This window comes from Myotis lucifugus, unplaced genomic scaffold (assembly GCF_000147115.1).
Source record: "Myotis lucifugus unplaced genomic scaffold, Myoluc2.0 scaffold_151, whole genome shotgun sequence".
Classification (NCBI taxonomy): domain Eukaryota; kingdom Metazoa; phylum Chordata; class Mammalia; order Chiroptera; family Vespertilionidae; genus Myotis; species Myotis lucifugus.
This window is the reverse complement of record NW_005871199.1, coordinates 2,375,611-2,390,044: the sequence shown is the minus strand read 5'-3', so window position 1 is coordinate 2,390,044 and position 14,434 is coordinate 2,375,611. Positions and strand designations below refer to the sequence as shown.

General features: G+C 44.5%; 1 protein-coding gene across 3 annotated transcripts; it reads left to right on the top strand.

The window, feature by feature from the left end:
• The first annotated feature begins 1,707 nt into the window (after nucleotides 1–1,707).
• On the top strand, nucleotides 1,708–14,384 carry TDRKH (tudor and KH domain containing). Of its 3 annotated transcripts, XM_006095287.3 has the most exons (14): nucleotides 1,708–1,791; nucleotides 6,952–7,100; nucleotides 7,829–7,935; nucleotides 8,537–8,726; nucleotides 9,929–10,068; nucleotides 10,180–10,501; nucleotides 11,321–11,481; nucleotides 11,665–11,837; nucleotides 12,062–12,126; nucleotides 12,405–12,556; nucleotides 12,757–12,858; nucleotides 13,111–13,207; nucleotides 13,394–13,483; nucleotides 13,667–13,752. In XM_006095287.3, the coding sequence occupies exons 2-13, from the start codon at nucleotides 6,977–6,979 to the stop codon at nucleotides 13,444–13,446; spliced, it is 1,686 nt and encodes a 561-aa protein (XP_006095349.1). In that variant the 5' UTR covers nucleotides 1,708–1,791; nucleotides 6,952–6,976; the 3' UTR covers nucleotides 13,447–13,483; nucleotides 13,667–13,752. The 3 variants fall into 3 exon arrangements, with proteins under 3 accessions (XP_006095349.1, XP_014316833.1, XP_023615087.1); XM_014461347.2 differs by lacking the exon at nucleotides 13,394–13,483 and having other exon boundaries at nucleotides 13,667–14,384; XM_023759319.1 differs by lacking the exons at nucleotides 13,111–13,207; nucleotides 13,394–13,483.
• The last annotated feature ends 50 nt before the right edge of the window (nucleotides 14,385–14,434 follow it).

Genomic DNA, 14,434 nt, shown 5'->3' with positions numbered 1-14,434 from the left:
GTCTATACCGATATCCTGTTAATCATTTCTGGTGGAATGAAAATGACAAAAGTCTTCCTGGGAGGAAAGGAATTTGCAGAAGGCACCTATCCAAGTGGGACAAAGACACCACACACAATTCTCTGACCTAGTATTTGCAGTCCCGAGTATTTATTATACAGATATGCAAGAGCCAAAGGGAATAGACTTGGGTATCAATATAATAGTCAAGTGTGGTTGAATATATCAATATATCCCTCAGGCTTACTATGAAACTTTCCTATGGGGCAGACACGTATGTACTGCTATGAAAAGACATCTAGACTCTATAAAAGGAAATTGCAAAATAGTATGGATAGTATGTTATCAGCTGGTTAAATGGTATATATGCATGTTTAGACTATAGACTATCTTGTGAAAATTCACAAAAAATCTGGTAATATTGGTTGCTTCTGGGGGAAAGAAGATGTATTCGCTTGTAATAACCTTTATTCCTTTTGGATTTTGTAGACTGTGCATGTGTTATTCAAAACACGCGTGCTTTTTAAATGAATACAAACGACAAACTGAGTCTCGAAGGAATCTCTCTAGCTGACGGAAGAGATAATCTTGCGTTCATTCAACGTTCCCCGAGCGTTTATCCCGCGCCAGGCACGGCGATAGGAGCTCGTGCGGAAGACCCCCGCCCGACAAGGAGCGCCCACCCGCTGGGCCCCGGGGCGAGTCCTGGTGCGGGGCAGGGGCTGCGCTGGGAGGGGCGCAGGGCCGCCCGCGAGCTGCCGGCGAGGCTACCCGCGCGCAGAGGCTGGAGCGGGGCCCAACGGTCCCTAACGGTCCCGGACCCCGACAGCGGCTGGAATGCATTTTCCCAAAGCAAACCGCGGCCTTCCGAGACCCACCCCCTTTCTCCTCCCGCACAGAAACGGGCCCCGGCGCCCGTCGCCAAACCCGTTTCCCTCCAGGCCCAGGGAAGGGCGGGCCCGCAAGCTCCCTTACCCGGGGCGCTCGCATCTCGGGCTCTTCCTCTTTCCTGCTGCGTGTCCATCCTCATCGGCTATTCGTTCCTCAGCAGAGGAATAGCGGGCCCTCGCTCTTGACTGTCAGCTCCTTCCCCTTCACTTTCCATCTCTACGAAGCCTATTTTTTATGCCCCCACCCCCACCCCATGTTTTCCATGTCTCCCGAGCCCCCGTCACAGTATGGGAACCGATCGAGGCAAAAGATCGCAGAGCAAACAGGCAGCGGAGCATGGCCCATCCTGAGACTCTTCCCAATGGTCACCGGGTTGCGGGGTGGCACTGGCCTTGATGGTACAAAGGCACTAATTTGTGCGAACGACGACACGGCCGCGCTCGCACCTGGGTCCCAGCCCCGGGAGCGCAGATTTTTCTCTCTAGCTCAAAAGGTGGCAGCCTCCTCGGTAATTGGCCCGGAGGTGGGCCGGCGGACTCCGGGACGCCTCTAATTGGCTGTTTAATTCTCAGCCGGTGCACTCTTCAATTAACAAAGCGCGCTTTCCCTGCGTCCTATTGGCTGACAGGGTGGGGCCGGCCTCGAATTCCTTCCGGGTAATTGGGTATCAATCCGCAGCCGCCCGTCTCTCGGGGGCAACCCGCGGAGGGATTGGTTGTGGCGGGGAAGGCGATTGGTCGGGCTGCGAGCCGGGCGTTGATTGGTGCGGGCGGGCTGTGGAGGGCGGGGCGGCGGCGTCTGAAGCGAGGTCCGCGGAGCTGCGAGGCGGCTGCGTGTGGGAGGAGGCGCCGGCCGCTGGGCTGAGGTGCGAGGAGTGCGCGGCAGCTGATTCGAGGAGCGGTAAGGGCGGGGACCCGGAGCGGCTGGCGGGGGGCGCCCCTGGCCGCGAAGAGAGGAAAACGTGGGGCTGAGGAAGGGGGCGGTCCGAGCGCCCCCGGGCGAGGCTGAGGCCAGGGTGCGGGGCCCGGGGGCGGCCGGAGCCCCCGGTGGGGAGGCGCTGTCGGGACGGTGTTACCTCCCACCCCGCCCCCCGCCGCCGAAGGGGATGCTCTGGGCCCACCCGGTGCGAGAGGGTTTGCCACTTCAGACACTTCCACGGACCCGCTTGTTTCTGAAAACCGCTCTCTGTTTATGTTTGCCTTTTATTTCCCCCTGCTGTTTCTTTCGTTATCTCTAATAAAATGACTATTTGCAGTCGTCAGAATAATAAATTGGGGGGGGGGGAGTGTTTTCCCAGTCCCCTCCCTACTCCTCCCTGCAGGTATCGTGGGTTTTGGCTGAAGAGTCCCCTGCCAACGTTAATTTTTTTAGATTCTTCTCAGCTTACGAGAAATGGATTGAGGCTTTTTTGTCTCTCTCTGTGTCTCACTGATTTAAAAATAAATGCAGCCAGGATGAGGAAATGGGATGGGGCACTCCCACCACCCTGTCGCCGCGTTTTGGGAGCTGGGCAGGTTCTGGTTGTGAGGAGATACCAGGTCCTTTCCCGATGGAACTCACAGTGTAACTTGACTCCTGGGTTTTCGAAATGATGATATCGGCGAAACCCTATCAGATAGTTGTTAGCAGCTGTTTAATACACATGCCAGGAAGCTTTGGAGTTCGCTTTGACTGATGAAAACCATCATCGAGCTACACTTCGCATCTCGAAGTGATCCGTGTCTCCTTTTCCCGTTTCCCAGCTTCCCCTGGGACTTGTGGCCTCAACTGGTGATCGCCTCCTCTCCACATTCAATTTGAAGTAATAAAATGAAACACAAGCTGGCAGTCGGTACTATACAGTTGTCCCCGTTTCCGTCATATTATTTCCCACTTTTCTTTCAACCTTACAACAGTGTGAAAGAATGGGTCAGTTGTAAAATAAATAAAAACAAAACACTAGATCAGTCAAGTCGATAGGCGTTCTTTGAGACATCAGCCGATAACTCCATTGGCACACACTTCATTTGTAATATCCAAAGAGAAGTTAGTAAAATTCAGCTTTCGGTTCACATAGAAGTCACCCAATGAATGTATCCTGGTCACAGATACTCATCTGCCTACCCCACACACCCCTTCCACCACCAGATTATCAACAGTCTCTATCTTAGATGCTACCTCTGCCAGGTACTCAAGTGGGGAACCTGGTAGCCAGCTGCCTGGCTCACCCTCCAACATTTCCATAATCAATTCCTAAGTCTTATGTATGCTGCCTGTTCAAACTCACTGATCCAGCTACTTTTCTCCATCTGTATCTTTGACACCTGGACTAGCTTCAGAATTAAGTCTCCCTACCTCCACTGTTGCTGCCTCCAATTTGTTCTCACTACAGACACAGCCATTAGTCAGAAATCACAAGCAATGGATGTGCTGTGAAGGAATGTTTGGAGTACTATGGAAGCCCATAGCGGTGAAATCCAATATAGTATAAGGGCCAGGACTGAGGGGATTTGGTTGCAGAGCCAGAGGAATATCAGTTTCCTTTTGCCTTGATCCTGATAGTTTCTGAGCTGGAACAAAAAAAATGCTGTGAGTCTCCTTTAAAGAGGTGCCATTCGTGACTGGTCTTCAAACCACATTGTGTGGAAATGACTCATTGGCTGTGTATCCTTAGGGAAATTTCTTTTATCTCCCTGGGCCTCAGTTTCCCCACTTGCAACATCATTAGTGGAATTAGGTAATTTCTGTGGTCCCTTCCAGTTCTAAAATTCTGTGATTTCTTTGTCCCATAAGCATGAATTATGGCCAGAAAGGCGGTGTTAAAGGCAGACAGCATTAGAGTTCGGATCGAGTTATTACTGATCTTGTTCACAAACTGGATTTGTTTCAGTTTCCCAAACGTTTGACACCTGCAAACTGCTGTCGATCAAAATAAGACCTTCCCTACCTGATAGGAAGCTTCTTGAAGGCAGCTACTAAGTTTGTCTGAGCTGTTGTATCCCCAAGGCCACGCACACATTGAATACTATATATTTATTGCTATGAATGCAGAAGATAAATGATTTGCATTTTAACAGGGTGGTTTTTCACCTGTGTACCATCTAAGAAATAAACCATTTAAGTTCTAGCTCTTCCCAGCTGTTGCATTAACCAGAAATTTATATTGTGTTTGCATTGCCATGTAATTAGTTGGCTTGGTATTGATCTTTCCTACTAGACCATTTCAGGGCAACAGTTATTCCTTCTTGTGTCCTGAGCATGCTCAGCCCACAACTATTAATTAACTGGTGCACATTAATAGTGAAGACAAGCTTTGCATTTTAGACACCATATGAGGAAGTATACAAAGTAGCCAGTAGATGAAAGAAGTGAAATCTTTCCTAGACACCCAGAATAAACCATATCTTCATATAGGAAAATGGTAGTTCTTTTGGCTCAAGAATTAAGCAAAAAAGAAATCTGCTTTATGAAACCAAGCTTGTTTCCTTTCCTTTGGCATATAAAAAGATGTTTACATGATACCACCCAAACTTTCACAGAAATGTTGAAAGGTTTTATTTGCAGCCTACTTAGGGGGCGGGGGAGAGAGAAACTGATATTTATCCAGTTAGGGAAGGAACCGCTTATCTCTAATAACTCCACATTAAAACTCAACCCTTTTATTCCTACCCACTATAAGGTGGGTGGGCGTGTGGAGCAGCCGCAATCTTTTGGGTTGATACTCAATCTCTACAAGTGATATAGGCTCACTTGGTCAGAACATCGTCCCATACACCAGAAGGTTGCAGGTTTGATTCCCAGTCAGGACACATACCTAGATTGTGGGTTCGATCCATGGTCAGAGTGTCTGAGAGGCAACCCTTCAATCTCTCTCTCTCTCTCTCTCTCTCTCTCTCTCTCTCCCCCTCCCTCCCTCTCTGCTTCTCCCTCTCTCTCTCAAAATCAATAAACATGTCCTCAGGTGAGGATTAAAAATGAATGAATAAATAAATAAATAAATAAATAAATAAATAAATAAATAAATAAAAGTGATATAGTATACTGGGTCTACTTACTGGGTAACTAATTGCCTGGAATAACAAAATACTTGAAAAGAGTCCCTCACTGAGGTTTTGTTTTTTTCTATTCAAGCCATGAGTCTGGGCAAGAGAGTGGATTAAATTTCTAGAAAAAAATAGATTTGTCAAACTTTTGACAACCTTTATTCATTTCTGCTGATCAGTAAAGCTCTCTGAGGCCAGATGCAAAACTGGGTCCTCTGACAGTAATAAGAAATCCACCTACAGTCTCCTTATGTGATGTTTATATGCTCCTCAGAATGAGATTTCTGTGCTAGGTCTTCTGTTCCTTGTCACTCCTCCTGAAAGGCTTTCAGGAAAAGCACATATGGAATCAAAGTTTTATTCCTAAGGAGGAATAAATGTTTATTAATGAATGTGCTTTTTTAGGCTTACTAGGATACAACCATTTTTTTTATATCATAAGGGTTGAATTTTTTTTCCCTGGAAGCAAATTGTAGCATAAATTACATTTCCTCGCTCATTTTAAAGCAGATCTTACTAAAAGCTGCATTGTATCTTATTCTACAGATTGTAATATCTGGAAATAGAGACTGTCTTTAGTTGTTTATTTGCCACCTATAGTGTTTTCCAACAGTATTTATTCATTTTGAATTGAGTATGTTGACCAAAATAAAGATACCAGGTACTGTTTCGCTGAGAGTGCTTCCAAAGTAACTTTAAAAGTTTTTAAATATGCAAATAATAACCCAGACTCTGGGTAAGAGTTTAGGTGACCTCTTTAATCAGGTGTACTCTTCTGCAAAATGGGTTACTTCCTATTTCACAGGATTGTATGAAGATTGAATAAAATAATGTATGTAAAGTGGCTGGTGGCATTTTATTAAATACATATATTGTTTCATCTTCATACATATACTGTAGCATCTAGCACATCTACTTAATACATGTGGTTGAACTGCACTGGTGAAACCAGTGGTCTAGAGACAGCAGATAAACCATTGCCTACAGTGTGAACAAGTGCTGCCATGGAGGCATCATTTACAGGGCAGTGTGAGCTAAGGAGAAACGCACCTGATGTCAGCTAGGGGAAACCCTAGAGACCTCAGAAGACATGGTAGTGGTAGAGATGAGACCTAAAGAAGGAATAGGATTTTGCCAGGGATACCAGATGGACTAAAGAGTAAGACTAGGAAGACAGAAGTGACATATGTAAGAGCCAGGATACACAAGAGAGCACATCATATGCCTGTAGTAGAGCTGGGATTAGAATCTAATGGTAGGCAGAAATCAGATTACAAAGAACCTTTTATGCCATTAATGAGTTCACATGCAGGCAACAGTTGCTGAAGTAGAGGAAGTTCATTCATTCAACAAGTGATTATTGACCAAATATTTTTTAATATATTTTATTGACTCTTTACAGAGAGGAAGGGAGAGAGACAGAGAGCTAGAAACATCGATGAGAGAGAAACATCGATCAGCTGCCTCCTGCACATCTCCCACTGGGGATGTGCCCGCAACCCAGGTACATGCCCTTGACCGGAATCGAACCCGGGACCCCTCAGTCCGCAGGCCAACGCTCTATCCACTGAGCCAAACCGGTTTCGGCGACCAAATATTTATTGAATGGCTACTGTTTATGAAGCACTGGAAACCACTGGAAAGTTTTACTTCAAGAAAGGCTTGGAAGCATAGACAGGCACATATACAAAATTTTAAATAGTTTGAAATAAAAATCTAATTTTTTAAATATTTAATAATTTCTTGTTCCTTTGTCTTTTAAAACTGTGATCAGTGTATAATTCTAATTGCAATGCAGGGATGAAGTGTGCCTCTATTTAGTTGTATATGTATGTATCCCTTAACTAACTTAAAAAAATACCCTGAGACCTTTTACATGATACAGATTTTGAGTCTGCTCAAGCTCTTAACATGGAGAAAAGTAGGCAGTAGTATTCTCTTTAATAATAATAATAATATAATGTGTTCCCATATGTCTCTGCCAGTCATAAAGGTATTGGATTAAAGTTCCTTCTTTTCCCTCATTTGCTTATTTTAGGATATAAGTCAGACTACAGCAGAAAATGTCCACTGAACGGACTTCTTGGACAAGTTTGTCCACTACTCAGAAAATAGCACTGGGCCTCGGGATCCCAGCCAGTGCAACGGTTGCCTACATCCTATACCGCAGATACAGGGAAAGCAGAGGTATGTGAACCACACAGCTGTACATATGGAAATGTTCAGACCATGTTCAATTCAACAGCCTTGTTAAATTGAAATGAAAACTGTCCTTGCTAGACTGGGGATCATTTGTTGGGATGTAATTGGCTTTCATGAGGAGTCTTTGAAACTATTTGATTTCTTCTTTTCTATATTCTTAATGTGAAATGAATTCATTTTATAATTCTGTTGACCTGTTCCCTTCGGCAACATCAACATTGAAGTGGATTCTTTTAATTTTTTTAATATCCATACTCTTACCTTTTTCTATGTTCTTTCTATTTAATTGTTAGGAGAAAGCTAACTGTGGGGTTTAATTTTCCCTAAGGTCTGGACCTAGAGGGGACCTAGAGAAATTATTTCTGTAGAAACGGGAGAAGTTCTGAGCCTAATGGACTACTCGGGCAACATCTAGCCTTCATTTTTCTCCAAGAGAAATAGTTTGCCTAAAGTCCAACAGCTCTTGAGTGCAGAGCCAAATGCTTTACCAAAACACTTAGCATCTGTAACAGTATCCCAGAGATAATACTCATCTTCTGGTCTTTGGGGATCTTCTAATTGCCACTCAGATGCTACTTCTCTTTGTCATTGTGGTTGAGATTTTCAGTTTATCTCTTGGATCAGTGTCTCTTTGACAGCTAGATTCAGGGGAGGGCTGGTAGTAGCTTTGGGTGTTAATCTAAGTCTGATCTGATGAGCCATGATCTGTGCAGAAGAGCGGCTGACGTTTGTTGGGGAGGACGACATTGAGATAGAGATGCGAGTGCCCCAGGAGGCTGTGAAGTTCATAATTGGCCGGCAAGGAGCCAATATTAAACAGGTAAGTGTGTGAGCCAGCAATCTGCTTTTCCAGAGATTGATTCTACTTTCCCTTCTCTGCCCTCATCCCACAAAATCCACCCACATTATGTATATTTTGAAAAGAAAAAACACAAAAAAAGAAAAGAAAAAACACAGGAACTTTTTAGCTAATATGCTGTTTACCTTCTAGAAATGAATATTCTCCCTAGAGAATGGACAATTTAGCTTGAAATGGGGATTGGCTGCATTTTAGCTTTTTTACTTTTCAAATTCTCATTAATTGACATTAAATATTGAATTTCTGCCTGGTTCTTCTTACCATCTTCCATTGTTCAGGCGGTGTGTCAAGAAAGCAAAATACTTGATTCTCTAATACAAATCAAATTAGGAGAAAAGAGGGTTCAAAGCACAAAGAGAAAGTGTTTTAAATTAACTGCTATTTGGAGTTACTCTTGTCACTAATCTCCTTCCATAAGTACCTATAAGTGAGGACTGCTTATACAGCCTGATTTTGCTGATAATTGTGTCCAGTTCCATCTACCTCCGGGTTAGGTTTAGGGTGTCTTTCGCTAAAGGGGAGCTCTTCCAGAGCATGTCGCCATGTATCCTTTTCTCTGCAGCTGCGGAAACAGACAGGTGCGCGGATTGATGTGGACACGGAGGATGTAGGCGATGAGCGGGTGCTGCTTATCAGTGGTTTTCCTGTTCAGGTGTGCAAGGCCAAAGCAGCAATCCATCAGATCCTGACAGAGACTGCCCCAGTGTCTGAGCAGCTCTCAGTTCCCCAGAGATCTGTGGGCAGAATCATAGGTACCACTGGACAGCTTCCTCTACTGTTTCCTTTTATTCTTTACCTTTGCCTTTCTTTCACATCTGCCCAAGGGTTTTTCCTGGCCTACTTCCCCTTCACCTTGCTGAGGGAAAAAAAGGGACATTGAGATCAGAGCTTTACTTTTTTACAGAGCTGTTGGCAAAGCAAAACCCATCATCTCAAGAAGTTGTATGATCTGAACTTTACAAATATGTTCCAAAAGGGTTCAGGTAATGTTACTTACCTCATAATAGATTTTTGTTGTTGCTAATCCTCACCGAGGAGGATATTTTAAAAAAGTATATTGTTACTCAGAGAGGAAGGGGGAGAGAGAGAGAAACATCAATGGTGAGAGAGAATCATTGAGTGGCTGCCTCCTGCATGCCCCCCACTGGGGACCAAGCACGCAATCCGGGCATGTACCCCTGACGGGAATCGAACCCGGAACCCTTCAGTCCACAGGCTGACACTCTATCCACTAAGCCAAACCAGTAAGGGCAAGAAGGATATTTTTTCCATTGATTTTTAGAGAGTGAAAGGAAGGGAAGGAGAGAGAGAGAAACTTCGATGTGAGAGAGATATATTGATTGGTTGCTTACGAACACACCCCTACAGGGGCCGGGGATGGAACCTGCATTGCAGGTATGTGGCCTTGACCAGGAATGGAACCCACAACCCTTCGGTACATGGGCTGATGCTCTTAACCCCTGAGAACACCAGCCAGGGCATAATAATGGATTTTTAAAGGGAAGCTGAGGATGCTTATATTATCCCAAATCATTGTAGATAATGCTCTGTAGAGCACCTATCATGCTTTCCTCTAGTCTAGAGCATTACTTATGCTGCTGTTAGAGGCAGAGAAATGTCCTTTCCTTGGTCCAATGTTTCATACACCTTGTATGATCTCTTCTAATGAAGTGGGGATGTAAAGTATGCTGAGTGGTCAGAAAATGGAAATGACAGGAAGAGGTTAACCTAGCCAATGTTAGAGTTTAAAGAAAATGGATAGAGCAGATATCCGGAACTATCCTTCTTACAAGTAGGGATTTTAGTAGCTCCTGCTTTCCATTCAATATTTTGCATTCTGTTCAATTTGAAAATGGGCACTGACTCTCTTCTAGTATATACAAAGTAGTGATTTCTCTAGCAGTTAATGTTGGCCAGAATGTAAGGACAGGATTTTATGTATTGTTCAATGTAGGGAGAGGTGGTGAGACGATTCGTTCTATCTGTAAGGCCTCTGGAGCCAAAATTACCTGTGACAAAGAATCAGAGGGGACATTACTACTATCAAGGCTTATAAAGATCTCAGGAACACAGAAGGAAGTGACAGCAGCCAAGGCAAGTAGCTGATAGACTTGGATCATCTCTAAGAATGAGAAGAACCCTTCATTCCATCCTGGGTCAAAATATCTGGCCACATAGCTATCATCTCTTTTCTGATTTTCACAGCATTTGATACTAGAGAAAGTTTCAGAAGATGAAGAACTTCGGAAGAGAATCACTCATTCTGCAGAAACCAGAGTCCCACGCAAGCAGCCAATCAGTGTAAGAAGAGAGGAAGTGACAGAGCCAGGTGCAGCTGGAGAGCCAGCCTTATGGAGAAACACTAGTACTGGCATGGAGCAGCCTTCTCCGCTGGCAGATCCTCCCTGCAAAGGAGGTGGTGACATGGCTGTTGCGGGGCCAGAAGAAGGTTCCTGGGAGAAACCTAATGGTGACGGCTTTCAGAAGTCTGGAGCCCAGACCAGCCCAGAGATGTCCATGTTTAAAAGTATGTAACAGAGGGAACCCATAGTTACATGGGAAATAGAAATACTAGCTTAGATAACCCAAAATAGGAAGTATTTTTTACTACACCTAGAAGTTTTCATCACAGATATGTCTTTCTGGTACTATTTTACTTGGATTAGTACTAAAGATAATATTTTTCTGAATATAAACCAGCTAATGTGGAGAACACTATAGAAATATTCTAGTTCATAGGAAACTAGTCTGTAATATATCAAATAATGAATTTACATGATATTCTTTCACCAAACATACTTATTAAGTAAAACAGCATGATTTTTCTTGCCTGTCTCATTATTTTTAAAAATCATCACCATTCAAGAAGAATTAAAAGGCTGTCAGCTTTGTCTTTTATCCATAGGTATAGGATGAGCAGGGGAAACTAGGGCCCCTGAGAAGTTCAAATTTGTCCAGGGTCACATAGTCAGTGGAGGAATGGGATCTGGACAAGCCCCTATCAGTCCATGTATCTTTTCACTGGTCCATGCTGCAGCTAGCATATGGAGGATTTACCGTCACTATAATTGGTGACTAATTTGAATACATAGCTGATGAGTAAGAATGTAAACTCTCTTATTACTCAGTTATATAGGAAGTACAAAACATAGCTTAGACCTCTCTTCAGGATGTTCTTGTATGATTCATCCAGTTGTCCCTCCAGCCACTTCTAAAATGGTAATAGCCACTTGGTATTTGTACCCCCTGATGCAGTCTAGTCATTCCAACCAGAGGTGATTCTGATATGATTGCCATATTAGATGGTGAGGATTCTGCAGCTTAACTTGCTTATCCCTGTGTTTAGTTCCCAGTCCTGACTTCAGTTTCCATGCTGATGAGTTCCTAGAAGTCTACGTCTCTGCTTCTGAACATCCTAACCATTTCTGGATCCAGATCATTGGCTCCCGAAGCCTGCAATTGGATAAGCTTGTCAGTGAGATGACCCAGCACTATAGGAATAGTCTGGTGAGTTGCCAAAGGGACAGGGCTCGGTCTGATGAAAAAAAGGGCATATCTTTTTGTGGTATATTTTTTTCCTTTTCCTGTGGAGCAACTACTTGTTCTTTTTTCCTTCTGACACTATCTGTTTATTTTTAAGCCTACCCCTTCCTAACTCTAACCCCTCCTGACTCCTATCCCCATGTATAGCCTGACGACTTAACTGTGCATGTAGGAGACATTGTAGCAGCTCCTTTATCTACAAATGGTTCCTGGTATCGAGCCCGGGTCCTTGGCACCTTGGAGAATGGGAACCTGGACCTCTACTTTGTTGACTTTGGAGATAATGGAGATTGCCCAGTGAGGGACCTCAGGGCACTCAGGTCAGTGTGGAGGCCAGAGTAGAATCCGGCTGGAGTGCCAACTGTTGACTCAACCCTAGCCACAGGGTGGTGAGCTAGCTGTTGGCACTCATCACCAGGGGGATTTGGGAGAACCTATTTACATAGAACAGAAGATTATCTTCTCCTGCTGGGTTGGTCAGAAGCAAGGAATGTAAGCAGGCCCTCTGGCACCAGGAGTCTAATTTCAATTTCTTTCACTTTAGGAGTGACTTCCTAAGCCTTCCATTTCAAGCAATTGAGTGTAGTCTGGCGCAGATCGCCCCCGCAGGTAAGTTGTCACAACACTTACTGACCTTGCCTCCAAATAGAATAACTTTGATACAGCACATGGGAGGAGTCCTCACGTTCCAAGACTTTTTTGAGTTAAAGGGGCTCAGGTGTCTTTTCCTCACCAGCACTAGAAAGCAACAGCCAGAAACTGGCCTGGCAGTCAGACATAAGTGCCTTCCAGAGTAGAAAGAGGTAGTTTCAGTTTCCCTCCAGGGTATAATCCTCCCCATGTCAGCACTGACCCCTTCTTGGGCTCTCCCTACAATCTTTTATCAGGTGAACAGTGGGAAGAGGAAGCTTTGGATGAGTTTGACAGACTTACTCACTGTGCTGACTGGAAGCCCTTGGTGGCCAAGATCTCTAGCTATGTCCAGACTGGGGCCTCAACTTGGCCCAAGATCTACTTATATGATACTAGCAATGGGAAGGTAAGATTGGGGTTCACTCATTGCTCACTAGCTTTAGTATATTTATAGATTCATTTACTTTTTCTGTCCCAGAAAACCTATCTGATGTTACTCCTACTTTGTAAGATCCTGCAAGTATCAATCTTAGCTCTTCTGCTGTTTCTTCAGATGTGCCCTTCCTTACAGAGAGAACATGATTCCCTTTTCGTTTTTCTCCTCAGAAACTTGATATTGGGTTAGAATTAGTTCGTAAAGGATATGCAGTTGAGCTTCCTGAAGACATGGAGGAAAACGGAACTGTCCCAGGCATGTTGCACAGTGCGGTGAGTGAGTGAACTATTGCAGTCATTGAGGGTGCTGCTTTGGGGCAAAGCTCGTGCCTTGCGAAACATGAGGGCTTCTAGTCATGCATGACATTTTGTAGAGTGCTTTCCTAGGTTATCGGAGCGGGCACTGTGTCCCTCTCAGCTACCAGCTCAACTGCCTGAACCAGATCCTGTGAGCAGAGTGAGAGTGGCCGCTCCTTTCCCACCAGCTCACATAGTCTTCCTTTTCCTCTTGTTTTCATCTCTCAGGCCACAGAAGCAGCTGCCTCTCTCAGCAGCATGTTCACTGAGAGTAAGAAGAGCCCTGGAGAGATGGCAAACACCCTGTCCTGCCTCAGCTTATCAGGTACAAGCAGCATTTACTCCCTAGAGCGTCTTTGGAAGCTACCACTTCTCAGTCAGTCTCTCCAAACTAGGGAGCTTGTAAGGCTTGGCCCTTAACCAAGGTGGTCATTGAGCATGCCCGAGCCTCAGTGGCGATGCCTGCTCCATTAGGGCAGTGTCTAACTTTCTCCTCATCCCTGCTGTGTAGAGGCTGCCTCTGTGTCTGGTGATGATAACCTTGAAGAGGACTACTTAATCTGAAGTCTGCTTCAGCTGCCTCGGCCATCTGCTTTGCTTTGTGAGTGGAGCCATCATCTATCCGTAGCAACAGGAAAAGTAACGAGGGTGACAACAGGGGCCTTGCTTAGTCTCTTCCCCACAGCCTATCTAAACACTGCTTCTCTGCAGCTGCTTTCCTGTAGCTTAACATGCTCTCAGATTGAGTCCTTTCAAGCTTTTTGTGTCTTTGTGTTTTTGGCAGGATTTGGTACCTGGAGAGAGGAGCCTATGATAAAGATCTCTGTGCAGTCCTTTATTAATACACAGTCTGACTTGCTGTGGACCAAATGCGTTTTCTTCCTTCCTTGGGACGACCAGAAAGAATGTAGGGCAGGAGACAAATGTATGTTCCTACTCCACTCTCCACCCCACCCCGACCCTTCCAGTGTTTGAATACTGCTGCATTATGTCCAGGCTGTTCAACATCTGACTGTTCCCTCCACCAGTCAGAATGCACACTCCTGCTAGTCCTTTTTGAGGCTGGGAAGTAGCCAGGGTTTGGTCATTGGAGGTGATGATTCTGCATAGTTCTGACTCTGGTTAAGGAAAGTTTTTTAATGATGAACTAACTCAAAGACTGCAGTTCAGTCAGGAGGCAAAGGGAAAAAAATCAGCATATTTTTATTAAAAATCCTCATGAACTGGGAAAAGAATGCTGCCTCCCAGCCTCAACTGCTGAATTTATTGGAGACAGGTTTTTTGAAAACAGTACTCTATTTTCCTGTACATTTTGGTTAAAATATAAGAAGAGAGGCAGCTCAGGAAATATTCTAAATTGCTAGTATAGTATCTACTATATATTTGTGTATGCACATACCCAAAGAGAGAGAGAAAGAAAACATGTATAGTTTTTCAAAGCGTTTTTTGGGGGAGGGGGTTCTTTGCTGAATAAAGTTATCAAAAAATGATCTAAAACTAAATGCTGGTTGAATCACAAGGTGGAAGCAGGTCTTTGGGTATCTCTTCTGAA